At 36.9% G+C, this 27,298-nt stretch overlaps 7 protein-coding genes across 16 annotated transcripts; 5 read left to right on the forward strand and 2 right to left on the reverse strand.

Annotated features, from left to right (window-relative positions):
• Positions 1-1,628: 1,628 nt before the first annotated feature.
• On the forward strand, positions 1,629-4,716 carry LOC111484095 (transcription activator GLK1-like). The gene is made up of 6 exons (XM_023130544.1): positions 1,629-2,500; positions 2,648-2,788; positions 2,905-3,255; positions 3,379-3,435; positions 4,128-4,241; positions 4,333-4,716. Exons 1-6 carry the CDS (start codon positions 2,051-2,053, stop codon positions 4,480-4,482), a joined length of 1,263 nt encoding a protein of 420 aa, XP_022986312.1. The 5' UTR covers positions 1,629-2,050; the 3' UTR covers positions 4,483-4,716.
• Positions 4,717-6,827: 2,111 nt separating this feature from the next.
• LOC111484127 (nuclear cap-binding protein subunit 2-like) lies at positions 6,828-11,213 on the reverse strand. Of its 5 annotated transcripts, none has more exons than XM_023130601.1 (9): positions 10,878-11,213; positions 10,314-10,537; positions 9,601-9,739; positions 9,482-9,515; positions 8,234-8,341; positions 8,071-8,118; positions 7,854-7,963; positions 7,384-7,486; positions 6,828-7,075 (listed from the first exon to the last, which is right to left on the reverse strand). In XM_023130601.1, the coding sequence occupies exons 1-8, from the start codon at positions 10,893-10,895 to the stop codon at positions 7,415-7,417; spliced, it is 753 nt and encodes a 250-aa protein (XP_022986369.1). In that variant the 5' UTR covers positions 10,896-11,213; the 3' UTR covers positions 6,828-7,075; positions 7,384-7,414. The 5 variants fall into 5 exon arrangements, with proteins under 5 accessions (XP_022986369.1, XP_022986367.1, XP_022986366.1 ...); XM_023130599.1 differs by having other exon boundaries at positions 6,828-7,069; positions 7,384-7,489; XM_023130598.1 differs by having other exon boundaries at positions 7,384-7,489.
• Positions 11,214-11,612: 399 nt separating this feature from the next.
• Positions 11,613-14,164, forward strand: LOC111484153 (protein NUCLEAR FUSION DEFECTIVE 6, chloroplastic/mitochondrial-like). 4 transcript variants are annotated; one of them, XM_023130642.1, is made up of 4 exons: positions 11,613-11,917; positions 12,176-12,297; positions 12,861-12,916; positions 13,839-14,141. In XM_023130642.1, exons 1-3 carry the CDS (start codon positions 11,769-11,771, stop codon positions 12,866-12,868), a joined length of 279 nt encoding a protein of 92 aa, XP_022986410.1. In that variant the 5' UTR covers positions 11,613-11,768; the 3' UTR covers positions 12,869-12,916; positions 13,839-14,141. The 4 variants fall into 4 exon arrangements, with proteins under 4 accessions (XP_022986410.1, XP_022986409.1, XP_022986408.1 ...); XM_023130641.1 differs by lacking the exon at positions 13,839-14,141 and adding an exon at positions 13,273-13,635; XM_023130640.1 differs by lacking the exon at positions 12,861-12,916 and having other exon boundaries at positions 13,839-14,164.
• A 126-nt stretch (positions 14,165-14,290) lies between these two features.
• LOC111484088 (putative BPI/LBP family protein At1g04970) lies at positions 14,291-17,976 on the reverse strand. Its single transcript, XM_023130534.1, has 6 exons — positions 17,444-17,976; positions 17,202-17,341; positions 16,280-16,634; positions 15,124-15,372; positions 14,917-15,042; positions 14,291-14,808 (listed from the first exon to the last, which is right to left on the reverse strand). Exons 1-6 carry the CDS (start codon positions 17,846-17,848, stop codon positions 14,611-14,613), a joined length of 1,473 nt encoding a protein of 490 aa, XP_022986302.1. The 5' UTR covers positions 17,849-17,976; the 3' UTR covers positions 14,291-14,610.
• Positions 17,977-18,072: 96 nt separating this feature from the next.
• LOC111484156 (translation machinery-associated protein 7-like) lies at positions 18,073-20,202 on the forward strand. 2 transcript variants are annotated; one of them, XM_023130645.1, is made up of 5 exons: positions 18,073-18,218; positions 18,638-18,747; positions 18,897-18,952; positions 19,819-19,860; positions 19,955-20,202. In XM_023130645.1, the coding sequence occupies exons 2-5, from the start codon at positions 18,732-18,734 to the stop codon at positions 20,033-20,035; spliced, it is 195 nt and encodes a 64-aa protein (XP_022986413.1). In that variant the 5' UTR covers positions 18,073-18,218; positions 18,638-18,731; the 3' UTR covers positions 20,036-20,202. The 2 variants fall into 2 exon arrangements, with proteins under 2 accessions (XP_022986413.1, XP_022986412.1); XM_023130644.1 differs by lacking the exons at positions 18,073-18,218; positions 18,897-18,952 and adding an exon at positions 18,266-18,501.
• Positions 20,203-20,785: 583 nt separating this feature from the next.
• Positions 20,786-22,214, forward strand: LOC111484147 (eukaryotic translation initiation factor 1A-like). 2 transcript variants are annotated; one of them, XM_023130631.1, is made up of 2 exons: positions 20,786-20,864; positions 21,571-22,214. In XM_023130631.1, exon 2 carries the CDS (start codon positions 21,576-21,578, stop codon positions 22,011-22,013), a length of 438 nt encoding a protein of 145 aa, XP_022986399.1. In that variant the 5' UTR covers positions 20,786-20,864; positions 21,571-21,575; the 3' UTR covers positions 22,014-22,214. The 2 variants fall into 2 exon arrangements, with proteins under 2 accessions (XP_022986399.1, XP_022986398.1); XM_023130630.1 differs by having other exon boundaries at positions 21,565-22,208.
• A 1,543-nt stretch (positions 22,215-23,757) lies between these two features.
• On the forward strand, positions 23,758-24,461 carry LOC111484148 (CYC02 protein-like). Its single transcript, XM_023130633.1, has 2 exons — positions 23,758-23,926; positions 24,022-24,461. The coding sequence occupies exons 1-2, from the start codon at positions 23,812-23,814 to the stop codon at positions 24,276-24,278; spliced, it is 372 nt and encodes a 123-aa protein (XP_022986401.1). The 5' UTR covers positions 23,758-23,811; the 3' UTR covers positions 24,279-24,461.
• Positions 24,462-27,298: the final 2,837 nt, after the last annotated feature.

Consider the following 27,298-nt stretch of genomic DNA (forward strand, 5'->3'; position numbering starts at 1 on the left):
CTTGAGCCGTTATAGAGATATTCATGTGTGACATCCAAGTAAATGAGAGGTACATAAATGAATCGAGACAATATCCGAATGAGAACGATCATGATAATAGAATGACTAGAAAAGACACAAACAAAATGAAAGTTGCTACCTATCAATGTGCACATTTCTTTTCAGTGGCTTAATCATATGAGCTTCATGGTTAAATGTATTTTATTTGAAACAATTTTATGTTGAACGACCTTTGGAGTATTTTCTTAGAATACATGTGAGTGATGATAAAACATGCTGGAAAGACTTGTTTTGGTCTATGAAGATAATCTTCACTCTTAAGAAATTTGAAACGTAAGTAACATGAGCACGTCGTAGAGAATAGAGGAGAATGTTGGAGCTATCAAGTGTCGAATCTAGATTCTTAATTTGAACATGGTCGTTACATCATGACATGTAAGATATTTTATAGTACAACAAATTGAAGTCCCATTAAGAATAAGTTGACCATGTCATTTCAATCATTTAATTTATAAAACATTATAGATAAGAGTAATCTGAAAATTGTCCACTCAAATAAGGAATTTTAAGATACCCTTATCTCTGCAAATTCATTAATTCCATTCATCAAACATAGTACCCATTGGGTATTATTCTTGTGACTCAAAAATCTATGTTATTTTAGCATAAAATAAGGTTGTTATGTTTCTTTACTCAGTTAGTGTAAAAAAAAAAACAGCTCATAAATGTTTAGGGTTTTGAAAAATAGGCCTTTTTTAGACGCATTGATGAGAATACGATGTCCTCACTCATTAAATACAATAAAAATAAATATTTATCAACTTTTTATTTTTACTGCCTGAATTTTTGTCCCACCTTTTGAAGTTATTGCAATTGTACTCGATTCAATTAATTATAAAAACTAAATAAATAAATAGATAGATAGCTTATTCAAGAAAGAAAAAAAAAACGGGTTGATTTTTAAAACAACCATGCTTTTTTGGAAATCATGAAATTCATTGTGCATCTGAGCTAGAATCACGGTCTGAGTTCATCAAAATTCATGAATTTCGACTAAGATTCAAAAATTTCAATCAGGATTCATGCATCCTAGCTAGAATTATTGTCGGAGTTAACTGAAATTCATGAGTTTTTCAATCGGGATTCATGCATCATATCTAGAATCACTAAAGTTCATCAGTAGTTTCAACTGAGATTGCCAAATTTCAACATTCATATAAATCTCAATTATTCATATATGATTGATTGAACATCAAATTCTTAGATTTGATTCAAAAGTGTAATGGTTGATAACAATGCAAAAGCTTCCTTTAGAGGGGAAAGAAAATGGGCAGCAGCAGACTGTGACATCAACTGCTCCATTGCCAAAAGCTTTACCCATATTTACTTTCCATTTGTATAGTTGCATTCAAAAGTTTCAACCATTTCAAGATTCCTTTTTTTTTTTGAAGTATGTGTTTAGGGTTTATGTTAGTATTGTTGAAGATGATGAAGATGAACATTAATTTGTTGATATGGGTTTGGGCACATGATGCCATCGCTTTCTTGTTTTACTGTACAACAGATATAAACATTATATGATTCTATACCAATCAACTTCCCGTTCCAATCCTCTCTGACATACTTTCTCTCTCTTCCCTCTCCTTAATTCAAAGCTTTTTGGCTATACAATTATTTAGTTCACGAGCAAGCACTTCCTCCAAGAAATTAAAATTTCAAAAAAAGGTCATCCACAAGCGAGCCTTGCAACCCCAAAATAAATTTCAAAAATGAAATTGTTGTAGCAGCCTCGAACCACAACAAAGAGGTTCAAACAAAATCTCTGACGCTGCTGGAGATCTAAAAAACCTCAAGTTGTGGCCAACACCCAAGCCGTGTTCTTCGTCTTCTTCTTCTTCTAAAAATACCCTTTTCTTTGATTCTTGTAATTCTCACGAATTATAAGAAAAAGAAACGATTTTTATTACTCTTTGCATCGATTAAAGCAATACCCAATTTGGGGTTTTGTGAATTTTGTGCAAAGGTTGGGACTTTAGGGCAAGTTTTTGTAATGCTTGCGGTGTCACCGGTTAGGAGTGGCAACAAAGATGAAGAACAAGGAGAAGTGGAGAGCTTTTCGATTGGTGGTGATGATTTTCCCGGCTTTGATGATGATACTAATTTGCTCGACAGCATCAATTTTGATGATTTCTTTGTGGGAATCAACGATGGAGATGTGTTGCCTGATTTGGAGATGGACCCTGAAATCCTTGCTGAATTCTCCGTTAGTGGCAGTGAGGAATCGGAGGTCAATGCATCGGTGAGTTTAGAAAAATTCGAGAAGGATTTGGATTCGAGATCTTGTGCTCAAGTGGATCAAGAGATTGTGAGTAAAAGAGATGAATCGGCCACGCCAAGAAATATTATTGAAGTCAACGCTTTGGTGAAACATGGTGACAAGATTAAGAACCGGAAGTCTTCTTCTCAATCCAAAAACTCTCAAGGGAAGAGGAAAGTTAAGGTAAGTAATATTCTAAGTTATGGGATTGTTTTTTTTTGTTGTTTTTTTCAATTGGGTTTTAATGGGTTTTGGCTAAAGTCAAAGAAAATGCAAGAAAGATGCAAACTTTGATGGATTTGTGCGTTGTTTTTGGTTGTGGAAGTGCAGGTGGATTGGACGCCGGAGCTTCACCGGCGGTTTGTGCAAGCGGTGGAGCAGCTGGGAGTTGATAAGGCGGTGCCTTCTCGAATATTGGAGCTTATGGGAATTGAGTGTCTCACTCGCCATAACGTTGCTAGCCATCTTCAAGTTAGTGACATGAATCTATTCATCTTTTTTTCTTACTAGCTCTGAGTTGTAATCTTTAGTCTTATTTGTGAAACCTTGCAAAGATACTAAAAGTATTTGTAATTTTTTTTTTATAGAAGTATAGGTCGCATCGGAAACATTTGCTGGCACGTGAAGCGGAGGCGGCGAGTTGGAGCCAAAGGCGGCAGATATATAGCTCGGCCTCGGGCGGTAACGCCGGGAAGAGAGAGCTCAGCCCTTGGAGTGCACCCACCATGGGATTTCCGCCCATGACGCCCATGCATCCTCATTTTAGGCCTTTACATGTGTGGGGTCATCCCACGGTGGATCAATCTCTAATGCACGTATGGCCAAAGCATCTCCCACATTCACCATCTCCGCCACCTCCACCGACCACCCCGCCATCTTCATGGCCACACGCCGCCGCTCCTCCTCCGCCCCCTGACTGGCACCACCACCACCAACGGGTATAAGGAGGGAAAATACCTCGTTTTTTCTATGTTTTTTTGTTGTTCTTGTTCTTAAATTTCTCTCACTCACGAGTTGTACAAACTCTTTTTTTTTTTTGTTTTGTTTGGTGTTGTGTGTAGGTTCCAAACGCCTTAACCCCAAGAACGCCATGCTTCCCACAGCCAATTCCGACCACGGTAATTTATCTATGTCTTCCTGACTCTTGTTCTTGGAGCTTTTCTACCTGTCTCTTTCCATTTACAACTTTGATTCCATTTCCATCATAAATCGAATACGAATATCATAGCTTCATAAATTTTCGTTGGTTTAATTTTCGATTATATCATCAACCTAATAGGTTAAAAGGTTTGAATTTTCATACGCCCACATACAAATTGTATTGAAGAGTTAGTACCTATGTCGGTGAAGATGTGAGATCCCACATCGATTAGGGAGTAGAACAAACTATTCTTTAGAACTGTGAGATCTCACATCAGTTGGAGAGAAAACTAAACATCTCTAAGGGTGTGGAAACTTTTCACTAACAGACCGATTTTAAAAACCTTAAGGGGAAGCTCGAAAGAAAAGCCCAAAGGGCTTGGACTATTACAATATGGGTGTGGAAACCTCTCTTAAGATCTCACGTCGGTTGGAGAGAAGAACAAAACATGTTATAATAAACATGTAGAAAACTTTTCCCTAGAAGACGTGTTTTAGAAAAGACAATATCGTGGGCCTGAGCTCTTACAATAAGGGTGTGAAAACCTCTTCACCCGTTTTAAAAATCATGAGAAATAATATATCTACGAGTGTAGGCTTAGACAATTAGAGAATGTCTTTTAGAGAAATGGCAGTAGAAAAAAACATAATGATTATATTTTGGGAGCAGAGATTTGGTGGGGCAGCGTTCTCGGTAATTACACCGCCACATCCGATGTACAAAGTAGAGCCCACGACCACCGTCGGCCGTTCTCCCACCCACCTTCCTCTGGACTCTTATCCAGTAAGATCTCTATCCCTATCCCGTTTTGCATGCAAATACTAACAATTCTATACCCAATAATTTTGATTTCATTTAAATTAAAATTGTGCAGTCCAAAGAGAGCATAGACTCAGCTCTTGGGGACGCTTTAACCAAGCCATGGCTGCCACTTCCTCTCGGCCTAAAGCCTCCATCGTTGGACAGTGTCAAAGTCGAGCTCCAACGACAAGGCATTCCTAAAATACCGCCCACCTGTGCTTGACCATCATCCCCGCCAGCCTTAATTTGACGACATTTCTCTCGTGCTGCACTTTTCGATCCATCGATGAACTAAAATGCTGCTACCGCCACTGCTGTTACTACTTCTCTTGTTGTTTTTGTAAGAGGGTTATTGGTTCTAATCCATATCTCCTTTGGAGCTTCTTGTATTAACCCACCAAGAGTAACACTTTGTCGTAATAATTATAACACTAAAAACCAATAAAATGTTATCAGACATACAATAATATGATATTGTTTATTTTGAGCATAAACTGTCATGTCATTAGAAATAGTGTTCTTTGTTGGATGATGAAAGTCCCACATCGGTTAATTTAGGGAATGGTCATGGGTTTATAATCTAAGAATACACTCTCCATTGGTATGAGGCCTTTTGGGGAAGCCCAAAGCAAAGCCATGAGAGCTTATACTTAAAGTGGACAATATCATACCATTGTGGAGAGTCATATTCAACCTATCATGGTATCAGAGCCATACCCTAAACTTAGCCGTGCCAATAGATTGGCAAATCCTCAAATGTCGAACAAAGAACTCCAAAGGAGTCGAGCCTCGATTAAGGGGAGGCGTGCTTTGTTCGAGGGGAGGTGTTGGATGATGAAAGTCCCACATCGGTTAATTTAGGGATGGTCATGGGTTTAACACTCTCCATTGGTATGAGGCCTTTTCGGGAAGCCCAAAGCAAAGCCATGAGAGCTTATGCTCAAAGTGGACAATATCATACATGAGAGCTTATGCTCAAAGTGGACAATATCATACCATTGTGGAGAGTCATGTTCGTCTAACATTCTTTACTTATAAATTCATGATTTTTTTTCTTAATTCACTGATGTGAGACTATTTGCCTCAATAATCCTAGACACCTTTGAACATTATTAGGACTTAGCAGTAGGGCTCGAGACTGATGGGAAGTCACCATTACATAGATGAAAGGAAGCGTTTTTTTAAGGCTTAAAAGAACAAATTTGTGAAGATTAAGGATTTGAATGTGTAGTTGTTAATGTAGTAAAATAATTAATGAAGATGGAGAAGAATATAAATACTAAACTTAGCAATCATAGAATAATGATAATGTTATTATTGAAGTTTGTATAAAGTGCAAATATAAAAGGCATTAAATTAAAATGAGAAAAATAAAAAAAATAAATGGACATTCATTAAAGGCATTGAAAATGGCAGAGAGAGCAAAGAAAGAGACACACACCACTTGTCATTGTTTTGTAGCTTTTAGCAACTCTCACACTAAACTCAGATTGCTCCCCCATGGGCCCCACTCCCATCATATCTTCATCTTCATTCTTTTTATTTTTGCACTCTCACCCCCCAAACCTTTCCTATTTCCTATTTTCCCTATTTCCCAGGGGTGTCAGTGCAAAAATAGAGTTTATTTATTTATTTTATTTTTTTTAATTACCCAGATGTCCATTTTAGGCACGGAGATTCGTAATCTTAACTCCACCTTGAATTTTTACTTAAAAATAAATTAATAAATTATTTGATATATATATATATATATATATATATATATATATATATATATATATATATATATATGCAAATTTGTTTTTGGGACAATATTTGTCAGCCACAAGATGTTGGGCATGGGGCGAGACAGTGCATGGAATGGAAGTAGTGTAAAATACAAAATTTGATAGCATGAATAGTCGACACGTATCATATGGAACAAAAAATAGTCGCAATCGCTTTACGTGTACATTATATCCTAAACTTTGGAAAAAAAAAAAATTAAATTATAAGGTCAAATTATCAATTTTTTAAAAATTTTATGAATTTACTAACATTTTATTAGAAACTTAAATTATATCTAATACATCAATTAGTTATAAAAAAAAAAAGTATTATTTTGTTTGGCATAAAATAAGAAATTTATTAAAGAATTAAAGAATTTAATATTATATTTACCACTGTTGAGTTCCCTGGAGACCAGAGCAGTGTACAGAACACATAATTCAACCATTATCTCTTCCAAATATAGTGATGGGTCCTCAATCAACTTTTTATTTCCACCTTCTAATGTTTTTGTCCTTTGTATCAACAATTCATCTATCTCTTTCTTCATCAGCTTTCGCTTCATTTCTCTCACAATAAGGCGTGTTCGATTCAGAACAAATTTAAAAGATACCGTAAAAATAAATCTTAAAAAAGTAAAATAAAGAAGATTTGAATTTCTGATCTTAAAAAAAGATAATATGTACCTGATATCGTTGCATTACGAAGACTTTGACCCGACGTAAAAGTGGGGGCAGCCCTAGTGGTCGTCTCTTTGACTGTGGGGGACAACCTTCAGCTGCCGCTATCAGTTTAATTAAATGGGTAGCAACCAAACCATTTTTCATTTATTGAAGTGTTTTCCAATGCCTCTACGCCTCAAACTAATTCCCCTTGGAGATTTAGATATTATGTTGTCTATATCATGGGCTTGATATGAATCTGGAAATATGGGGCTAACAATTGAGGCCTCCAAGTTGACCTTCTCCAATTACATCAAATTACTTCACCTTAATGCAATCAAATTTGTAATTGGGCTTTGAAATTTTCCTTTCAGCTACCTCCTACAACTAAAAAGAACAATAATAAAATAAAAATGTAGCTATGATAATAAGATGAATATTAGAGATAACCACAGGGAATCCTAAAAGTACTTTCCGTTGATAATAGAATCGTACTCTTCATCTTTCTGAAGATAGTTACGACAAAATGCCTACTTGATTCTTAATAATACTGAGTACAGACTGCAATTTATAGTTATTCTTTCATTAAACCAACTACAAAGTTAGGTTAGTTTTAACATGCATAAGTAACGAACTTGTCCCTCTTATCATCACTCAATTTGTTCTGAACTAATCAACACCATTGTAAATGATACCTCACATTATAATATGGCAATGACACTAGGGTTAGTGTCGCTGTTTTCGGTCATCGTCGTCCTCTTCATCAGAATCTCCACTCTCCCGGAACCTTGGATTTTTCTGCTGGTACAGCACGAACAGTTAAATACTGAAGCATGGCAACATAAACAGCCAAAGAAAAGCAGTGTACATAGTAATTGTTTTAATATCGTGTAACAACTAAAGATTCATTTTGTAAGATGGAAGTGCCGCATGCAAGCACGGTGTGGTGTCTTTTGTCAAAACTTAAGCACACAAAGATGACTAAGGGCATGTTTGGAATTGATATTGGAATAACTAGAACCACATCTATTTTAAAATTAACTCATTCAAAATCACTCTTGGTTGTATGAAAATCCCTTTTTAAAATTTAGAATCAATCGTTAAAACGACTATACAAAAACCACTTTCAAACATGTCCTAAGATGAAGCATCATTTAGAAATTACCGGTCTTGATTCATGATCAGGATTTCTTCTAGAGTCATAATCTGAAGTTCTCTTGGAGCTTTCATGAGCATGCCGATCATCATCTCGGTAGCGCTTACGATTGTGGTAATCTAGTTTTTTAAACAACAATAATGTAGTCTGATAATATCAAGAAACACCCGGAATGCAAATAAACTCCCATTCATCAGATAATTAAAATGCTTTAGAAATTTGATACCTCTTCCATGACGATGCCCATTTCCGTGGCTTCCACCATGTTTACCGTCTGCAGGAAAAAAAAAGAAAAAAAAAAGAAAAAAGAAAAACAGGAAAGTCAAGGCATATCAAATCAATAACGTTATGCATACTGTCCATACATAGGATTCCTCATAGCAACTCACACTGGGGTATGACTGACGGCATAGAGCCTAGTGAACCAGTACCGTAATCCACAAGCTGCCTCTGTGCTTCCAACTCTTTCTGAACTAACTTTCCATAGCCACCTCTACGTTCAATAAATTAAGGAAACTACAAAGAAATGTGAAACATGGGGTGCCAAAAAATGAACATTATCAGAAAAAATTTATATATGAATGAGCTATGATATTAAATTTAACAAAAGTTAAGGACGTTTGTCACATGCCAATTGAGGAACGACAAACTACACAGAAGGCACTCAGTAGCGCAACGGTAGTCAATGTTACACACTCAACAGACTAACTGATTTCCTTTTGAGTAGATGAAATATATTCTTTAGGGTTTCAGTATGGTTTGATGATGCCACAAAATTAATGCAAGTTAGCCATTCGCACTAATGGGTTATTGATCCCCACTGGGAATGTTTGGCTCCTAGTTGTAATCTAGGAGGCATGAACACTCTGTTTTAGGTAGAGTGTCTATGTCGTACTCAGACATGGACTTATCTAGACACAAACATGTGCCCAACAAGCTAAAAAAAAAGTCGTCAAATACATTTTTTCCAACTACAGACAGGACTGGGGCATGAATTTGGAGCAAAATTAAAGCCTAGTCCATCCAAGCACAACCTAACAAGTGAAGTGAAAAAAAAAAGTAAAAGAAAGGAAAAAGATGGATTCTATAACATATTCTAATTCTCATACTTTAGATCATTCCTAAAACATTAGGATCACATATTCTTCCTCTAGCCATGACCAACCAAATCGTTCTATATTGTTAATTGACACGAGTTTATATGTTTTTTGTGAAGTATATTTATTTCTACGGTAAACTTACATGTTTTTATCAATTATAAGGTATTAAATATATCAATACATACACATATATTCTATATGAAACAAACTGTCTCCAACATATCCATGTAATGGTTTTTTAGAAAATGACGTGTTGCTGTATCCTCGCTTTTGAGGTTGTAATCAATTTAATTTTATGAAACTTGGATTTGTGTAATTGTGTTTAGATTTTGCTAAAAAAACTGAGTTATATGAATCAACTGTGTATATTCTATTCCATATATATGTATCTATAAAAAAGAGAGAGGAGAACAAATGAATATTGAGTTGATAAATGGTACCCAAAAAAATGCAAAATATATCTATTTTTCAGTGCATCAGACAATGATTTCCATCATCTATATAGTGAGTAACAGTATTAAAAGAAAAAAAGGATATCAGGATCATAGTCTGTTCGATATTCATCACGCACCTGTGAACAACAAAGCAAAATGAAATAAACAGGAAGTGATTGTAGGACTCCAAGTCATGAATTTGACATAGATCAGAAACACTACCTGTCCACCACTTCGACCACGACCCCATTGCCTGCCATCCTGAAATCCCCAATCAAAATCCGCACGGATGGGCCGATCATCAAGAATTGTTCCACTTATATATTTTACAGCATCCTCGGTATCCTCCCGAGAATAGTATCTAACGAAGTGTAGATAAAATAAGCAACCATTTTAAAAGGATAGCCCCATAAATTGAAAGGCTTAAATGCAGACATATGTAAAACATTTCTTGCAAGAATGAGTACCAAAGGCATGAGATGAGCAAACAATCTCAAGGTTAAAATGGACCCAGATAGATCAAATAGCGATCATCCCCAACTGCCTTCAGTTATTCAAAATGATTTTGCACTGAGCAGGTGACAATCATGAAGATCAATATACATCTAGGTGCATATGAAGTGATATATATGAACAGAAGAAGGCAGTAGGCTGCATTAATGAACTACTGATAGAACTCAGGGTATCAAAGAAAAATCATTATAAAATTAAGTTGCAAGGACAGCAACACACATGAGTAGTTTCGAGAGACTAATCTCTCCCTCCCCGTCTCTCTTGCACAGAGGGCTATTAACAGCAGACAGTTTTGAGTAGCAACTACATAATTAAATAAGTTTATTAAATAATTCCAATGGCAGAACATAATTGTATGGTTGAATATTGATAAAATGCACATCAAGATATTCTACAAGTTAGGAAGAACTATGAAGTCTTACAGGGCAAAACAAAAGCCACAAGGTGTTTTTGAATTCTTATCCAAACCCATGATTATCTTCTTAATTTCTCCAGCTCGAGAAAAAAGCTCATAAACTTGCTCTTCTGTTGTATAAAAGGACATATTTCCCACGTAAACGGTGGTTGAAGTCTGAAGAGCCAGTTCAAATTCATCTTGTGTTCCCTGAAATCTTCTATCCCGGTATACAGATAGCTTTGATGGGTCCTACAAACGATCAAGTTGTAAGCAGGAAGCTTGTCTTAGATAGAATCATAGAAACATCACCTATCACCTAAACTACATACATGCGACATTATTCCTTTCAAACATTTGGTACTAAAATGAGTCTCGCAGCAAATAAAATAAATCGAAACAACAAATTTCCTTCATGCAGTTCATATAAACTAACTCTCAGACATGTCCGAATATAACTTGCAAAGACGTCTTTGACACACCCAAAAAACCTAATGGAGCGGAAAACGAATCAACCATGCAATAAAATATTAGGCATTAACCACAGGAAAAGTTCTTCGTTATCTAAAATGGAAATAGAAAAGCAATTTACCTTGAACAACGAAGCCATGAACCCTAGAAGAACAAAATCTGCAACAAAACTCGAAAAAACCACTTTAGCTGAAGTAGCTAGCAGACACTCAACGAACCAAAGGTTCAAAATGAAATCGTCTCTATCAGGTGTTGGGAATTTGGGCGATAATATAATCAGCCAATGCGAGAAACAAAAGGGGAAAAGGAAGAAGTAAAGCACAGATTAGAGCCGCTTCAAATCAAATTAGCAGGTAAATTTCGGGTTGGATTTAGCTTAAGAACTGGAGAACTCGTTCGGTGAGTTCAGTCGCCCAATTCTGCTCGTGCACTTCTTCCCCCGCGCTGCGTTAGCACTTTATTGTACTACAAAAATTGAATTATCCATAGATGAATAACCTTGATTTATTAATTCAATGTTTAATGTAAACTCTTAGGTTAAAATTTTAAAAAAAAAAAATTGTTAGAAAAATCATTTTTTATCCTAAACTAGTAAGATGGATTAAAATTGATAAGCTTATTAAATTTGAAATTAATTTCATGAATTAAAAATTTAGAGATTTAATTGGTAAAAATATAATAAATTTGAGGTTTAAACAGGAAAAGTGTAATTTTAGGGTGAAAAATGCCTTTTGTTTTCAAATTATAAACGAAATGAAACAAAAATTAAAACTGATTTATGCATTATTTACTAAAAGAAGGCCTCAATTTTAGAATTATTTCGAAAGTGCCCCTTTTAAAAGGATATTTCGAAATTACCCCGGCCGTGTAGAAAGTTGGAAACCCTTCACACTCAAAGTAGGGTTTTAGCTTTAACCCTCTGCAGCCAAGAAGCAAGAGTCGAGTTCTTGTTGTTGTTGATAGTCTGTACCAAGAACAGACTTTCAGAATCTATCATTTCTTCAGATTAACAATGGCTTCAATTGGTGCTAGATCTGTTTTCCGGTCATTTTCAGGCTCGGCACGCCGTGCTGCTGCTCAGATCGGTTCTCAAGCCAAGTTGTCATCAAGTACTCCCTTTCGCATGGCAACTACGAAGCCTCTCTCCCATCGAACTTTCAGGTGCGTTGCTTAATGCTTTTGCGTCCATTTGAAGTGCCAAAGATTCTGTATCTAGAGATCTTGGAGTTTCTTTTCTCCAAAAGGAGTCAACGAAAACGGTGTTCCATCTTCCAATTTATTTCTCTCAGTTTTTTAGTTGCGATACTAAGCTCTAGAACTTTGAAATGACAACAAGATAGCCTTTCTCCTTTACCTTGTTTTTAAATAACGAGCTTGGCAAAACGCTTCAATAAATTAGGTAATGTATTTTGCCTGAAGGTGTGCAGCTGAGATGAGCTTCTGTTTGGAGTCGATGATGCCATTTCACTCTGCATCGTCTTCAGCTTTGATGACCTCAATGCTCTCTGTCTCGCGCAGCAGCTGCGGTTGGCTTCCCGAAGGTGCGTAACTGATAATTGAACTCTGAAGTTTCTTGATCTGTCACGAGCTAGATAAAGAGGCAAGGACGTTAATATAAATTTGTATAGCTTGGAATTTAGATCATATCTATGATTTCAGAATGATTTCTTCCGTGGACAAGAAAGAAAGCTGATAATTTTCCGGAAGTTGATTTTATTTTCTATTTGCATTGGTTCTTCGTTGGATGAATCTCAGATTTATAATTATTTGCATGAATCAAGAAAGAGAGCAGTAGTTTGGGCGAGAATAATGGTCAACTATATTTATAACTAGTGATATCTATATTAAGGTTTAGGGATCATAATCTGATGTTTCTGGAGGATGAAAGATCTATGCTAGTAGTCTTTGATTAAAGTAGTCATGTCTATGAACCATCAGACGGCACTCCATGAAAAGTTTTCTTTTTGGGTTAAATTTAGTACTGATACGGATTATTATGCCAAGATACCTGATCCAACTTCGTAATTTTCTTGATTTTTTGTTTTGAAAGGAGAAGTGGATCTGCTTCTAGGTTGTCTAACTAGATTTTTTACTCTTGAATTAGGCAGCTAGCACACTTTATAGGCCCATTGATGTTCTTCTTGCCTTCTTGTTGCTCTGGTGAGTTGGTGCCTGTAAACTAATATAGGACTGAAAATTGAACGGAATAATATTTAACATGCATGCACAACAACTCGATCATTTTCCCCCTAGTAGACAGTTTATTACACCAAGTAGATGATCTTCAAATTAGGATGCAAACAAGCCTAACAAACAATAATGATTCATTCTCTCTTTCCCCCACCTTCCATCACCATACATCGATTAGAGTTTAAGTCCTTTTGCTGAACTCGGGTGTTATAAACCTTCTCTTGATTATTTTATATGTTTACTAGAACGAGTCATTTATGCAAAAACCTTCCATTTCTTATTCAAATTGTTAATTAAAAAAATACATTCCCCTGTTTTGAATGTAGGCAAAGACAAGACTAGATGAGGATCGAGAAGCAGGAAGGAATGACTTGACTTGTTTTTTGAGTTTCGCCTATAAGTCCTAGCGATGAATATCCCCATGCCCTACCCCCAAGACAAAGAATAGAAAGAAGAAAACAAACTTCTAGGAGATGATCCTATCAATAGGTTAAATGAGATGATTGTATTTGGAATGAAATAATGAACTACGATATTCTATTTCATGCACTGTGTTTGTAGATGGCTGTCTTGTGAAGTGTTGAAAGATTACATGTTCAATTTAGTTCTGCAATTATATTGGATTACAGACTACTCGATTGTTGCAGAATAAATTTCTGTTTTGCAATATTTACTTTGTTTGTCATGTATTTGGCACTGTTGATTTGTTGTTATCTTCCCAATTCCACTACTTTAATGAGGAGTTTGCGATTTAAATACACCTTTTTTTTTTCCAACTTATTTTAAGGATGATTGGTGAATTTTTAATGTCTGCAACCTCCCAATTTGTTTCTTGTTTTGATTGGAATATCAAACTGACATTAATAACACATTGATCACTTGTGTTCATCAGCATGCAATGATGATCTATGATAAATGGCAAAAGAATCTGAGGAAGTTCTCAATCCAATCCTCTACAAGGACAGTGATTTCTATTGAGGGTGGTTTGTGAAGAGGAGCTTCCGATCAATAAGCAATGGTTGATTGTTGTTTGACGACAGGTCTAAACTTTTAGTGCTAAAAATGTTCATCATATTCTTCTACTTACTCATGTACTGTTAACATTTGTATGTGATCATATTAACATTTGTATTTTGCCGGAAGCTTCTACAAAAGTGACTTGAAACCTATGCGATAAGGATGGCATGGTTGAATATGAGCATCTTGAATTTTGATTAAGATATCAATGCAAACTGCTGGTAAGAAATACTTTTGAATTTTGATCAATTCAAGGATCTAAGGGTGTGACACCCTTATAAGAAATAATTCATTCTCCTTTTCAATTGATGTAGGATCTCACATCGATAAATTTTGGATTTACATCCCACTTAAATTGAAAAATAAGATAAATGGTCTTTATCAATGGTCGTACCCGGCAGGGAGAAATTACATGGTTCAAACAAGATTCAAAAGAGGAGGATGAGGCACCTAATTCCTCCTTGAACCATTAATCTAATAGAAACGTTAGCATTTACATAATTTACATGTACATAAAGAAATCTATAAGAAGCGGTTTAAGGGGTGGCTTGGAACCTCACCCATCAAATAAGCCCGTATAGAGATTTAGAGTGCTTTCTTCCTTGCCTGAATTTTGCAGAAAATTAGAGGACTATCACGTCCTCTACCTAAACAAGTTGTGGATGATCAGGACTACGTCCCTCTGTCCACAAAACATCGCTGCACACCATAATTCTCGAATTTGAGCTGATTAGTTCAGCGTTTTGGAACATGAAACCATGTTTGATGGGCAGTGGGAAACCCTTCCTGAAATACGAGTTTGCATTTGGCAACAACGTAGTTTCGACCAGAGTTTGCACGACTGGCTGCAAATTTGCAACGTTGAGGGATAATAAGTCGACTTGAAATAGACACAGGACAACTTTCTTTTAGAATGTTCTTCATTCAGAAGGATAAATGGAATAGTAATCTACCTGAATTAGGTCCATATGCAGATTGCCAATATTGCTCCACTTCAACGACATCTCAAAATCGTTCAAATCGATGCTGCCCACAAGGTTGTTCCCTGAGATTTTAGCCGTACTGGAGGCATGAACTAACTGAAATGCAAAGTGGAAGAAGGTTGAATCTTGATGATGCATTCATATCATGGTTTTCCAGTTCTGAGCCAGTAAACTTACCAATGAGATGCACGCAACTGGAATTAGTTCACCAGCTTCTACTACGTCAACTATTATGTCTACGTCCACGGTTGCAAAAATCGGGTGCTCTGAAATCCTTATGACTGGTGGAGAAGGTAAAGTGATATTCAAGCTCATGTCAGCATTAGGATATTTCTTGTACAGTTGGGGAACAATAAATCTCCATCCAGCAGTATTTAGAAGCGGCTGGTTGGGCACTTCCTTCAAACTCCACTGCATAAAGTCTGCCTGCACATGAACGAAGATTTTGGTTGGATAAAACAACCGGATGGTAGGTGTAGCCAAGTAATACCATCGTGAGATCCCACATCGGTTGGAGAGGAGAAAGAAACATTCCTTATAAGGGTGTGAAAACCCCTCCCCCTAGTAGACGCTTCCTAAAAACCTTGAGAGGAAAGTCAAAATGGAAACCCCAAAGAGGACAATATCGGCTAGCGGTGGAATTGGACCACTACAAATAGTATCAAAGCCAGGCACCGAGTGGTGTGCCATTGTCAGATCCCACAACGGTTGGAGAGAAGAATGAAGAATTCCTTATAAGGGTGTGAAAACCTCTCCCTAGTAGACATTTCCTAAAAACCTTGAGAGGAAACCCAAAATGAAAACCCCAAAGAAGACAATATCGTCTCGCGGTGGAATTTGCCACTACAAATGGTATCATAGCCAGGCACCGAGCGGTGTGCCAGCAAGTACGCTGGCCCCCAAAGGGGGTGGATTGTGAGATCCCACATCGATCAGTTGGAGAGAAGAACAAAGCATTCCTTATAAGGGTGCAAAAACTTCTCCCTAGTAGATGCGTTCTAAAAACTTTGAGGGGAAACCCAAAAGAAAAAGGCCAAGACAATATTTGCTAGCGATGAGATTAGACCATTACAAATGGTATCAGAGCCAGACACCGAGTAGTGTGCCAGCAAGGATGTTGGGCCCCCAAGGGGGTGGATTGTGAGATCCCACATAGGTCAGTTGGAGTGGAGAACGAAGCATTCCTTATAAGGGTGTGGAAACCTCTTCCTAGTAGACGCATTTTAAAAACTTTGAGGGAAAACCTAAATGAGAAAGCTCAAAGAGTATAATATCTGCTGGGGTACAAAGGGAGTAAAAAAGATAAAATACACATAATAAAATTTGAACTTACATCGTAGTATAGGGCCAAGGCAGAGTTAAATACTGCTTCATCTAGTGTTATTCCAAACATTTTAGAAGGATCTTTACAGGAAGGTGAAGGTGAAGGTGAATTTTCAAAGTGATACTCAGGCATTGGTAGCTTTTCTCCAGCCCTAAACAGCCCGTTGATCTTTATACCAAAGGAGGAGCTGCTAAGCAAGGGTTCTCCCGCAAGAGTAGTATCAAAAGAAGCATTATCGTTCACTTTGACTTCCTTAGGAAGTGTTTGCAAAAACGAATCGACCTTCAAGATTCCTTCTCCTAGTTTCTTACAAATCGCCTTTTCAACAGCAGAACTTATCTGTTCTTCAAATGCATCCACCAGCCTATTATATAACACAATAGAAGATAAGAACAAGCAGGAAAAAAGTGCAGGTCGTATTCAAAGGCATTGTTATCCTATAATTTGGCACTGAAGTAAGGATGCTAGGCCTCGAAGGGTAGATTGGAGGGTCTCACATCGATTGGAGAAGAGAACGAGTGCCAGCGAGGACACTTGGCCCCAAAGGAAAGTGGACGGTGAGAACCCACATCGGTTAAGGAGGAGAACGAAACATTTTTTATAAGGGTGTGGAAACCTCCCCTAATAGACGCATTTTAAAAACCTCAATGAAAAGTTTAAAGAGATTCCATCTTAAAAGCCATGTAAATGCATCTGTATGGCTATTCTGAGCATACAGCTGACTGTCATCATAGCTAACATGTCTAGATCAACCTTGCTGAAAGACAAGGCTAAGGGGAGGATCAAGACATGAAATGCTGGCGATGTAAACAATTGATCATGAGGAAAAATGAAGAACAATTAGAACACAATACTGACAAACTCAAAATTCCCAGAACAAGAGTTACATACCCTTGATGGGTTCCTCTAAAATCATGAAAGAGTTACATACCCTTGATAAAGCCAAGATGCTCCTCCATCCAACTTTATAGACATATCTTGGACAGAACAACCGCATTCCAGAAGAAATAGTTTAAGAGTTTCTTCTTGAAGCTCCAATCCTAAATTCAGTCGAACTTCCATGCCATCGACCTGTCTCGAGAGTAATTTTATCTCATCAACTAATTAATGAATAAACAGACAGATGTAGATGAACTGAATACTGACATCATTCAAAACCAAAGAGACATGTACCTGAACAGAAGCACGTCCTTTGTCAGAAATCTCTGCTGGAACAAGCCAAGTACTATAGGAATAAAGCCAATCCATGCTTAAGTCACAGGTAGTTCCTGAAGCAATAATAGAAACACCCGACTCACCCGGTTTGATATCCGAGGAAGGAACATCAACTCGGTATATGGTAGTGTTGGATAGCCTCATAAGAACGTTTCCAACAAATGGGATTTTGACTTTTTTTTCGGATTCAGGCAAATTAATCGGAACCACAGAAGAAATTGCCTTGTCTATGAGCAAGTCTTTGAGGAAATCAATACCCTTTTGGGATATGACCGCAGACATGAAGGATTGGGTCGGTGAAGGATGAGCATATCCGGGGATGAGCGAAGACACCAAGAGAAGCAAGAAAAGCATTGGAGACATGAAGAGTTCGAGGACGGGGAAGCTGGACGGAAGGCAAGAAATCAATTGGCAAACCAGAAAATCAGATGAAAAGCCAACGAGAGCAGAATGGAAACTTGAGGAAGTACTGAAGGGTGAACTTTCTTTTAGCAAAATATAAACTTTAGGGGTATTTTTATTTATTCGGCCTATTTATATATTATTGTTTTGTTGCTGGATTGGGCCTGAGATTTTCAACTTGACAAGAACAGCAATTTTGTTGACCGACCCAATACCTTTCGGGTTGGATTCGGGCATCTCCGTATACAAAAACGCAACCTAGGGCTGCCATTCGTCCGGTTTTGCCTTTATTTCCACCGGCTTCTGCTTCTCATTCTCTTCTTTGCTAAAGGTAATCCAATGCTATTTCATTCCTGATATTAGTTATGGTTAATTACACAGTATGTTTGTTCAGATTTTCTGATTTGTTTTGTGCGGCCGGTCCTGTTCTTACTCGGATTTTCTCGAAACTCAATCGTTTTTTCTGATAATCGTTTCTGGGGTTGGGGTTATGTGATACGTTGATGCGTTAGGTGTACTCTTCTCTGCGATTGATAAGTATCATGTTTACTATGATCGTTGATTTTAGATTATAGATTTCATCTCTTGTATCGATTGATCTTTTATGATTCTAAGTGAGTTTTTTTTGTTATCTTAAAAGTTTAGTCACCCAACAAAAATCTAATGTTTTGAAGGCATGGTTATATGAGCATGGATGTTAAGAATTTACGAATTCCTAACTCGTGCAATGCTTTATGCCCTCTATGATAGTTGCCGGTTGTGATACTTCGCGAGCCGTTGATTGCCGCCCACGGGCGTTCCTTCTTTGTGCTATTCGATTCAGGCCAAACCTTATCTTTCCGCCATGTCGTCCAAGCAAGGTACTGTGTATTTCCCTAAGGTTATGGACAATTTGAGCTTTCTATTTCATTTTCATCGTGTATAGGATAGTATCATCGGTCGGATTCGAAGACAACTGATTTAAATTGTGACATGGAGAGTCAATTGTGTGGTATGTATGTCTTTATAGGAGGGAAAGCAAAGCCTTTGAAGCAACCCAAGGTTGACAAGAAAGAATATGATGAGGTATACTTTGATTTTATTACGTTATGGATCTATGCCGCACATCTATATTCTTTCTGGTTCGAAATATCAGTTTGGTCTTTGTAAGTCGGGTTCATTCCACTTTTCCCCATGTATTCTCAATAGACGTAATTCAGATCAATAGTAAGTGATTACCTTATACAACGTAGTGTCCAGCATTATACTTGTATGATTGAGCTACTAGACCATTGTGGTGGCTTGAAGGAAGCTTGCAACTCCACAATGGAAATGAGAGTGAGATAGATGTTGTGTAGTTGCCTGCTTCACTCGTGTCGCAATGTGGAAACGGTGGGTTAGCATTAGAATAGCTATCTAACCTCGAACTTGATGATGGCGGGAACTATGTGATTCTATCGAACATGTACACACAAGGAGGTATATGAGAAGGAGTTGCAAGGCTTAGAGCTCTCATTATGGATAGAGGGCTAAACAAAAGCATTGTTTGTAGTTGGATAGAGATGAGAAACAAAGTCCATGCTCCCTTGTAGAAGATGCATCTCATTTCTAGTCGAAAGAAGGTGGCTATAGGCCAGGCCGCCAATTGGGTAAATTTTCTACGGTGTTGAAGATAATGCAAAGGTTCATATGGTGTGTAGTTGCATTGTCTTCATCGCTTTTGGACTCACGAGCACATCTGTGTGAACCAGGCCCTCGATACCAAGTACCTTCGAGTTTATGAGGATAACCATGTTGTTATCAAGTTCATACGAAGTTCATGGAGATGAAAATGAAGATTCGATATCTATAATTTTGAAACAAAATGATGAAAAGATGTGAAGAAACTGTGTTTAGTAGTGAGGTAAGCAAGCAAGGGAATATGAATTTGAGTGGATTTTTGTGATGAACAGGTTGATCTGGCGAATATGCAAAAGAAGAAGGACGAGGAAAAGGTGAGACACCTCGAACTTTGAGCATGAAACTGTCCCACAACTCTCTTGTGGCCCATGGGTAGCTATAATTTTGAGTTGTTTAATGGAATTACAGGCGCTGAGAGAGCTCAAAGCGAAGGCCCAACAGAAGGGTGCCTTTGGAGGTGCTGGGCTGAAGAAGAGTGGGAAGAAATGATGAAACTTCCCACGCCATATATAATATTATGAAAACTGAATAATGTAAGAGTTGAATGCTTTCTTCTTCTCTTCTCTTCTCTTCTCTTCTCTTCTGTTATGTGTAAAAACCTGGAAGACCAGAATGAAATATGAATGAATGATTATTGAAGTTCGAGTGCTTTTCAATGTTCGTCCCCATTCGAGTTACGTTAGGAGGCCTTTCCCTTTTGCTAGATCTAGTGAGATACTACGAGTCTTCTGTCCCAAATTCCATCGTAACCATCTTTAAATCATTAAAAAATGACATTAGGATATGTAAATGTTTTGTGTATATTTATATACTAACTCAGCGGTTCAACTACAGTTTGTCACGTGACGAACCTAAGTACTAGTTGAAAATATTTTGATCGAAAAAATAATTTTCTTTATAAATGAGATAAAATAAAATGTTTTCTTTTTTATTTTATTTTATTTTATATATATGGTTGTAAATATTATTGGTACGGTCTAATCTAAACTATTATTAGAGATAGGGTGGTCATGGTTGTTTAATTTGAGGGATGAATTAGTAAATATTAATTTGTTATTTCAAGGACATTTTTGACAATACGAGTAGCAATTAGGGTATAAATGTAAATTTATCCATTGTTTTGATGCTGGGCTGGGCCTGAGTTGACAGTTCACCGGCCCAAGACGTTTCGGTCTGATTCGGGGCACCGACTCTAACCTTCTCCCTATAAATAGCGAAAAACGCCTCCTAGGGCTCTCGTTCTTGCGTGTTCGCCTTGATTTCCACAAGCTTCTGCTCCTGCCTCTGCTTCGCCTTCGCCTTCTCTTCTTTGGTAAAGGTTGGCATATATTGTTTTTGGAGCTATTTTTCTTGATTTCTTATATTTGTTAAGGTTATCATCAGCTTTGTGGTCGATATTTGTTTCTATGTTGGGTGGCTGTTTAATTTTTGTATTGAATTTGCTGGATGTATTAAGTTTTTATGATGACTGTTTCTGGGAGGATTATCTGATAAGCTGATGCTTTATGTGTACTCCTTTCCAATGCAATTGAAAAGGATTCGTGCTTTCTATTAGATAGAGATCGTTGATTTTAGTTTCTAAGTTTTCTATTTTGTTTATCGATGAACTCGTTTACGATTCCAGTTGCGTCGTTTTTACTCGCTCTGATTCTAGGAAGGGTAATGATTTTGTGGTTCAACTCTTTTAGCTATTTAATGGTTTTATAATACGCTCTTCTTTTTTTTCCATCGTATCTTTGTTTCACTTGTGGTGAGCGCTTGAGGGTCGACTTCAATTTTCTAGATTAGGGCTTATGGTCTTAAGTGGCCAATATTAACATTTATAATTGCAGCTGCAACTGGCAAGTGATCATTGTTTGTATTTTTCATGTTCTGTATGACTAGCAGCAAGATGAATGCGTGAGATTATTGTGTATAACTTGATTATATTTAGAGCGCAAGGTTTGAATTATGCGAGTAACTTTTTATGTTATTGGTATCACAATTGCTCATATTGCACTTCTATGTATGACGAAAAGAAACAGCGAACATGCCAAAGAACAAGGGAAAGGGAGGAAAGAACAGGAAGAGAGGAAAGAACGAAGCAGATGATGAGAAGCGCGAGCTTGTGTTCAAGGAAGATGGTCAGGAGTATGCACAAGTTCTCAGAATGTTGGGGAACGGTCGGTGCGAGGCAATGTGCATCGACGGGTCAAAGCGTCTTTGCCATATCCGAGGGAAGATGCACAAGAAGGTCTGGATTGCAGCTGGTGATATAATACTCGTTGGTCTTCGCGACTATCAGGATGATAAAGCTGATGTTATCCTCAAGTACATGCCTGATGAAGCAAGGCTATTGAAGGCATATGGGGAGCTTCCTGAGAACACCCGCCTCAATGAGGGTATCGCTGGAGGTATCGACGATGAGGATGATGGCGGGGTTGATGATTATCTGGAGTTTGAGGATGAAGATATTGATAAGATTTAGGGTTCGAGTGATTATTGATGTTTCGTAACCCCCATGGTTGGAGGTGTGAGCTATTTCGGCAGTCTTAGATAAAAATTGTGCATAAATTTTGAGTAAAGATTTTTCTTTTTCTGGTTCGTCTCCCCTGTTCCTTTTTATAATTAGACTATAAACATCTATGGCTGGTTGGAGAAAATAATATTTATGGCATTTTTAGCTTTTAGTTTGCATTTGTTATTTCAAGATTTTATACCTTCTCTCCTTTTATTGGTTTATTAATTTAATTTTTTTTAAAAATTAATTAATTTGTATCACTAGGAAAATTAATATAAAAAACTTCACGTCTTCGTATGAAAGTCTTAATATTTGAAGTAATTAGGAAAAGCCAACACCAAGGATTGAAGTATCCTAGAATTTTAGGAACAATTGGATGTCTTTCTTTAATAGGAATAGAAGTGGATATGGGCGCATTGAACCCGACACCTTCTTATAAATCATTTAGTTTTGTGGAGGGGAGAATAAATCATTATTTATAGGAATAGTAGTGAGTTTGGGTCGTTATAAATGGTATTAGAGCCAGGTTATCGGATGACGTGGAGATATGAACCAAAAGACATCAATCATACAATATGCTTAAATGAAGATGTGAAGAAAATATTATTGAAATTATCAAAATATATTTCAATTCATGCCACATTGAAAAAGAATGAAGTTTCATGTTCTAAATTTTGGGTGGATTACATCAGAATAATTTAGAGTTATTGTATTTCATTCATATATTTTTAAAACTTTCAATTTGTTACAATTACATCGGTTAATTTTAGCTATTAACTATGAATGTTATAAATTCTTGGAATAGTTTTAGTAGTTTATTTTGAGGCTATATAAAGCCATGTTATCTATGTTGTATTTATTGGGAAACTTGGAAAATGTAGAATCATTCAAACTCGACATGATCAATCTTGCTTGTGGAGTAATTCAAATCTCAAACAAGTGTTCTTGCGTTGAATATTTGATCAACAAGAATCATTCAAGCTAGACATGATCGATCTTGCTTGTGGAGTGATTCGAATCTCAAATAATGTTCTTGACTTGAGATATTCGATCAACAAGGTAATCTAAATCTACTCTCCTTGTAGTGATTCCTTATCTTATCAGGCGGTGTGTCAGCAAAAGATGCTGAGTCTCAAAGGGAATAAATTGGGTTTCTCACATCGATTGAAAAAGGGAACAAGTGCGAGTAAGTATGCTGGTCTGAAGAGAGTGGATTGTGAAGTCTCATAAGAGTATGCTAGAATTCGAAGAGGTGGATTGTGAAATTTTAGAAGAGTGGATTTTAAACCTATGTCGACTGGGGGGAGGGAGTAGATGGTGAAATCTTATAACAAATGTAAAGGATTTATTAGAGTGGTTGACACATTTGTAAGGAAAAGTCAAATTTGATGGTGCAGTGGGCATTTGCAGGCATAACACGAAGGAAAAGAAAAGCTGGAAGTTCCGAGTCAAACTTGTCGAACCAAAACAAAGAAGAAAAAAAAAAATAGAAGAAACACTTGGCAAAACCAGGCAGCCTTGATTTGCCATCTGGCAGTAAATGAACCCCCAACATAGCCCAAACCCATACACGTAGGTCTAACCTTCTGGCCATAGCCCAGGTTCTTGTAATCAAACGAAAGCCGATAAGCCTTTGACCGAAGGCACTGCAATCAACCAAAACATTCATAACATATCCATCCCTGTTTCCCACCATATAAATACACCCCCATCTTGTTCCAAGATTACACCATCTTTTCTTTTTCTTTCGGAACTGAAGAATACAATGAAGTCCAAAGCTGTTGTGGTTGCGTGTCTGTTGCTGTTCTTGTTGGTCTCTATCTCTGTTTCTGCGTCGGCAGTGTCCGAAGGAAGCCAACAGCAGCCTGACAAAGCTGAAGGTATTGTAATTAATTGCGCCAATAATGATCAAATAAATTTAAATCTATAAGTATTATTGATAATTGGTTGTTGGGTTGTGAATTAATTAACGTAGGAGCAAATGCAAATACCGTGGAAGAGTCAAAGCTACACTGCTACCACGGATGCTGCAAACGGTATGGGTATCGCTGCGTGAAATGCTGCGGTAGCGCTGCAGAAGCGCAGGCCAATACCAATGCCAACACCAATGGTGAGGCGCATCAGGAGCGTGCAGAAGTCGAAGCAGCCGCGCATAGATGGGGAGGCCACGGCGGATGGCGAGGTGGAGGCGGACATAGAGGCGGACGGGGCGGCGGTGGAGGTGGGAAGTGATTAGTGTGTGTGTGTGTGTAAGTGTGGTGGTACAAAGAATAAGGTAGGAGGGAAGGAAAATGAATAAATAATTAAGAATGAAGGGTCATAGTGCCCTACAATAGAAGGGTTAGATCCCTTCACTGCTACGCTACTCTTACATGTGAAATATATATATATATATATATTATGTCTTTCGTGTTACACATTGCTAGATCTACTAGATTTACTAGCCGTGGATTTAAACGATTACCAACAGTATTAGAGTTTCGAGTTAGAAACTGTGTTTCAACCATCAAAGGACCCCAGAATAAACGGTTACCAACTGTGTTTCCATTTTTAAAAGTTTTTATATGAATATTATGTTAAGGATGAAAGTCTCACGGGAGCTAATAATCATGACTTTATAAGTGATGAATACTAACTCTATTGGTATGGGGCGTTTTTAGGAAAGCCCAAAGTGAAGTCATGAAAGCTTATGTTCAAAGTGGACAAATATCATACTAGTGGAGAGTTGTTGTGTTCGTCTAACATGGTATCAAAATCATGCCCTAAATTTAATCGTGCGAATAGATTGGTAAATGGTAAATTCTCAAATGTCAAACAAATTGTTCGAGGGGAGGTATTGGATGATGAAAGTCTCACATCGGTTAATTTAGGGAATGATCATGGGTTTAAAGGAGTCGAGCCTCGATTAAAGGGAGACGTGCTTTGTTCGAGGGGAGGTGTTGGATGATGAAAGTCCAAATCCGGCTAGAAAGAGGTTTTCATACCATTATAAAAAAAATGTTTTGTTCTCATCTCTAACTGACGTGGGATCTCTCAATCTACTCCATTTTCGGAGCCCAGCATTCTCTTTGGCACTCGATTCGACTTTAGAGTATAACCTTCCTCTATTAGTCATGATACAAATGATATTAGAGTCAAACATCGGGTGATGTGCCAGCAAGGACACTGAGTCTTAGAAGGGGGCGAATTGTGAGATCTCACATCGATTAGAGAGAGGAATGAGTGGTAGCGAGAACGCTGGGGTCTGGAAGGGGTGGATTGAGAGATTTCACATGAGTTAGAGAGGGGAACAAAATATTTTTTTACAAGAGTGTGGAAATCTCTCCCTCCCTAGCAGATAGCATTTTAAAAACTTTGAGAAAAAGCCAGAGAATGAAAGTTAAAAGAATAACAATATCTACTAGCAGTGTGGTTCGGAGACATGTCATTTAGTCAATGTTTGTGTTAGCTAAATAGAGCAGCATGGTTGGATCTTTGGTGTCTAAAATGTCCCCATTTGTGATTTATTAGTACACAAGAAAATAGGCATTTGTTTGTCTGTCTGTCTGTTTGTTGTTACGAGGAAGGAGGAAGACAAGGTGAGCAGCCCCAAGGCGTGGAACAAGAAGGCCACTCCTACCCTCTCCCTGCTTTTGTTTTCGCCCCAAATTTTATAATATAACTTGAACACAAAAGCATTTTCAAAACACCACCAACACCAAACCCTCCCCCTCCTCCCCCTCATCTTCTTCTTCTTCTTCTTGGGAATATGAAGAGGAAAAGGAAGCGTTCCTTCAGGCTCCCATTTCAACACTTCTTCCTCCCACATCAACACTGTTGACCCACTTTCTCGCAGCGGCGGCGTACATGGGAAGGCCAGGCATTTCTTTTTACTTCCATTTCATCGTACTTTTCCTTTCTACTTCATTCCTGTCTTCTCTCTTCTTCTGCAACATATATACACACACACACATCTTACTTGTTTTGTTGTTAAGCAAACATTTTATGAGTATTACTCAAAGTTCTTCCCATTGCGTATCCTAGATCTTCTTCTAATAGTTGGTACAAAGTCTTATCTATACTCATTTAAGGAATGATCATGATTTTATAAGTAATGGATACGGAACATGTAAATTAATGTGGGCATTGGACATTGCAGTGCGTGTTGGGAGGGAAGGTTTAGCATGCAAATTAATGATCTTAATTATTATTATTATTATTATTATTATTATTAGGAAGAAATATATATATCTAAACTTATTATGGAGATTGGCGTAGGCGATGATTATTAAGTAGCAATAAAACTTAGAATTATATTTATTAGTTTATATAATATAACATTTATATTGGGAATCGGATGAAGACTTTGAATCCTCAATTACAACAACACCCTCGTGTGTGTGTGTGTATATATAATATTTAAATTTCTTTCTCCATTGTTTTATTTATTCGAGGTACGTAAGTTGCATTTTACCATGATCTACTGTTTTTTTTTTAACCTTTTTGTATGTGTTTTTCAATTATTAGATTAAATATGGATGTTACTCTAAATGTCATCTAATACACATTTTTCTTAGATTATACTGATTAAACACTAATTTATGCAAAATGTAAGTATTAAATGCAATAATTATTATTTGGCAAAAATGGGAATATTTAATGGATAATGTTGTAATTTTGAAAAATGTTTAATGATGTATGGAAAATTGTATATGGTCATGTTATATTATATATTGTTTTGTTTTATTTTATTAAGGGTAGGTGAATATCATACTTAATTAAAAGTAGAATTAAATCTCCTTATTTCCAGGATCTAAATTTATGTTCCCGATAAAATCCCCACCCTCCATGGGTCCAAACGGATAAAATGAGGACGTGACTTGTCCATAAATGTCAATTGAGATGGCGACTTTAGTTCTGCCCCCACTACTTCATCAAGATTATGTTAAGCTTTGTAGCTAAGAAATGAAAAGGGTAGCCATCTCGATGTGATCAAATCTTGTCTCCTTAATCTAATATTTTTCTTTTTAAAATTATCATAAAATTAAAACTTATATTCAAAATGAATAATTAATTATCATCTAATATAGACATTTTAAAAGTATATTCAAAATTAATGAATCGTTATACATTTTTTTCTTTATAATTTTATCTCTATTATTTTACAACCAGAGAGGAAATATATATATATATATATATATATTACCCAAGAAGTCCTCGCAAGAAGCAAAAAAATAAATACTATTTTATTGGTATCAAAATGTTATAAGCTT

The sequence above is a fragment of the Cucurbita maxima genome, unplaced genomic scaffold (assembly GCF_002738345.1).
Source record: "Cucurbita maxima cultivar Rimu unplaced genomic scaffold, Cmax_1.0 Cma_Scf00009, whole genome shotgun sequence".
Lineage (NCBI taxonomy): Eukaryota > Viridiplantae > Streptophyta > Magnoliopsida > Cucurbitales > Cucurbitaceae > Cucurbita > Cucurbita maxima.

What these genes read in the sequence shown, in the direction of transcription:
- LOC111484095 (XM_023130544.1), top strand. Translation starts at nt 2,051, where the DNA reads ATGCTTGCGGTGTCACCGGTTAGGAGTGGCAACAAAGATGAAGAACAA. An exon ending in CACAGCCAATTCCGACCACG is followed by an intron (nt 3,436 to 4,127) that starts GTAATTTATCTA and finishes TTTTGGGAGCAG; the next exon opens with AGATTTGGTGGGGCAGCGTT. An exon ending in TTCCTCTGGACTCTTATCCA is followed by an intron (nt 4,242 to 4,332) that starts GTAAGATCTCTA and finishes AAAATTGTGCAG; the next exon opens with TCCAAAGAGAGCATAGACTC.
- LOC111484127 (XM_023130599.1), bottom strand. An exon ending in TCGAACAGACTATGATCCTG is followed by an intron (nt 8,342 to 9,481) that starts ATATCCTTTTTT and finishes AATTTATTGAAC; the next exon opens with GTAGAGGTGGCTATGGAAAG. An exon ending in CTGATCATGAATCAAGACCG is followed by an intron (nt 7,490 to 7,853) that starts GTAATTTCTAAA and finishes GTGCTGTACCAG; the next exon opens with CAGAAAAATCCAAGGTTCCG.
- LOC111484153 (XM_023130640.1), top strand. Translation starts at nt 11,769, where the DNA reads ATGGCTTCAATTGGTGCTAGATCTGTTTTCCGGTCATTTTCAGGCTCG. An exon ending in CTCTCCCATCGAACTTTCAG is followed by an intron (nt 11,918 to 12,175) that starts GTGCGTTGCTTA and finishes TTTTGCCTGAAG; the next exon opens with GTGTGCAGCTGAGATGAGCT. An exon ending in CTGCGGTTGGCTTCCCGAAG is followed by an intron (nt 12,298 to 13,838) that starts GTGCGTAACTGA and finishes TGTGTTCATCAG; the next exon opens with CATGCAATGATGATCTATGA.
- LOC111484088 (XM_023130534.1), bottom strand. Translation starts at nt 17,848, where the DNA reads ATGTCTCCAATGCTTTTCTTGCTTCTCTTGGTGTCTTCGCTCATCCCC. An exon ending in CCTTGGCCCTATACTACGAT is followed by an intron (nt 15,373 to 16,279) that starts GTAAGTTCAAAT and finishes GTTCATGTGCAG; the next exon opens with GCAGACTTTATGCAGTGGAG. An exon ending in TGCATATGGACCTAATTCAG is followed by an intron (nt 14,809 to 14,916) that starts GTAGATTACTAT and finishes GCAAATTTGCAG; the next exon opens with CCAGTCGTGCAAACTCTGGT.
- LOC111484156 (XM_023130644.1), top strand. An exon ending in CGCCATGTCGTCCAAGCAAG is followed by an intron (nt 18,748 to 19,818) that starts GTACTGTGTATT and finishes TGTGATGAACAG; the next exon opens with GTTGATCTGGCGAATATGCA. An exon ending in AGAAGAAGGACGAGGAAAAG is followed by an intron (nt 19,861 to 19,954) that starts GTGAGACACCTC and finishes ATGGAATTACAG; the next exon opens with GCGCTGAGAGAGCTCAAAGC.
- LOC111484147 (XM_023130631.1), top strand. Translation starts at nt 21,576, where the DNA reads ATGCCAAAGAACAAGGGAAAGGGAGGAAAGAACAGGAAGAGAGGAAAG.
- LOC111484148 (XM_023130633.1), top strand. Translation starts at nt 23,812, where the DNA reads ATGAAGTCCAAAGCTGTTGTGGTTGCGTGTCTGTTGCTGTTCTTGTTG. An exon ending in GCAGCCTGACAAAGCTGAAG is followed by an intron (nt 23,927 to 24,021) that starts GTATTGTAATTA and finishes TAATTAACGTAG; the next exon opens with GAGCAAATGCAAATACCGTG.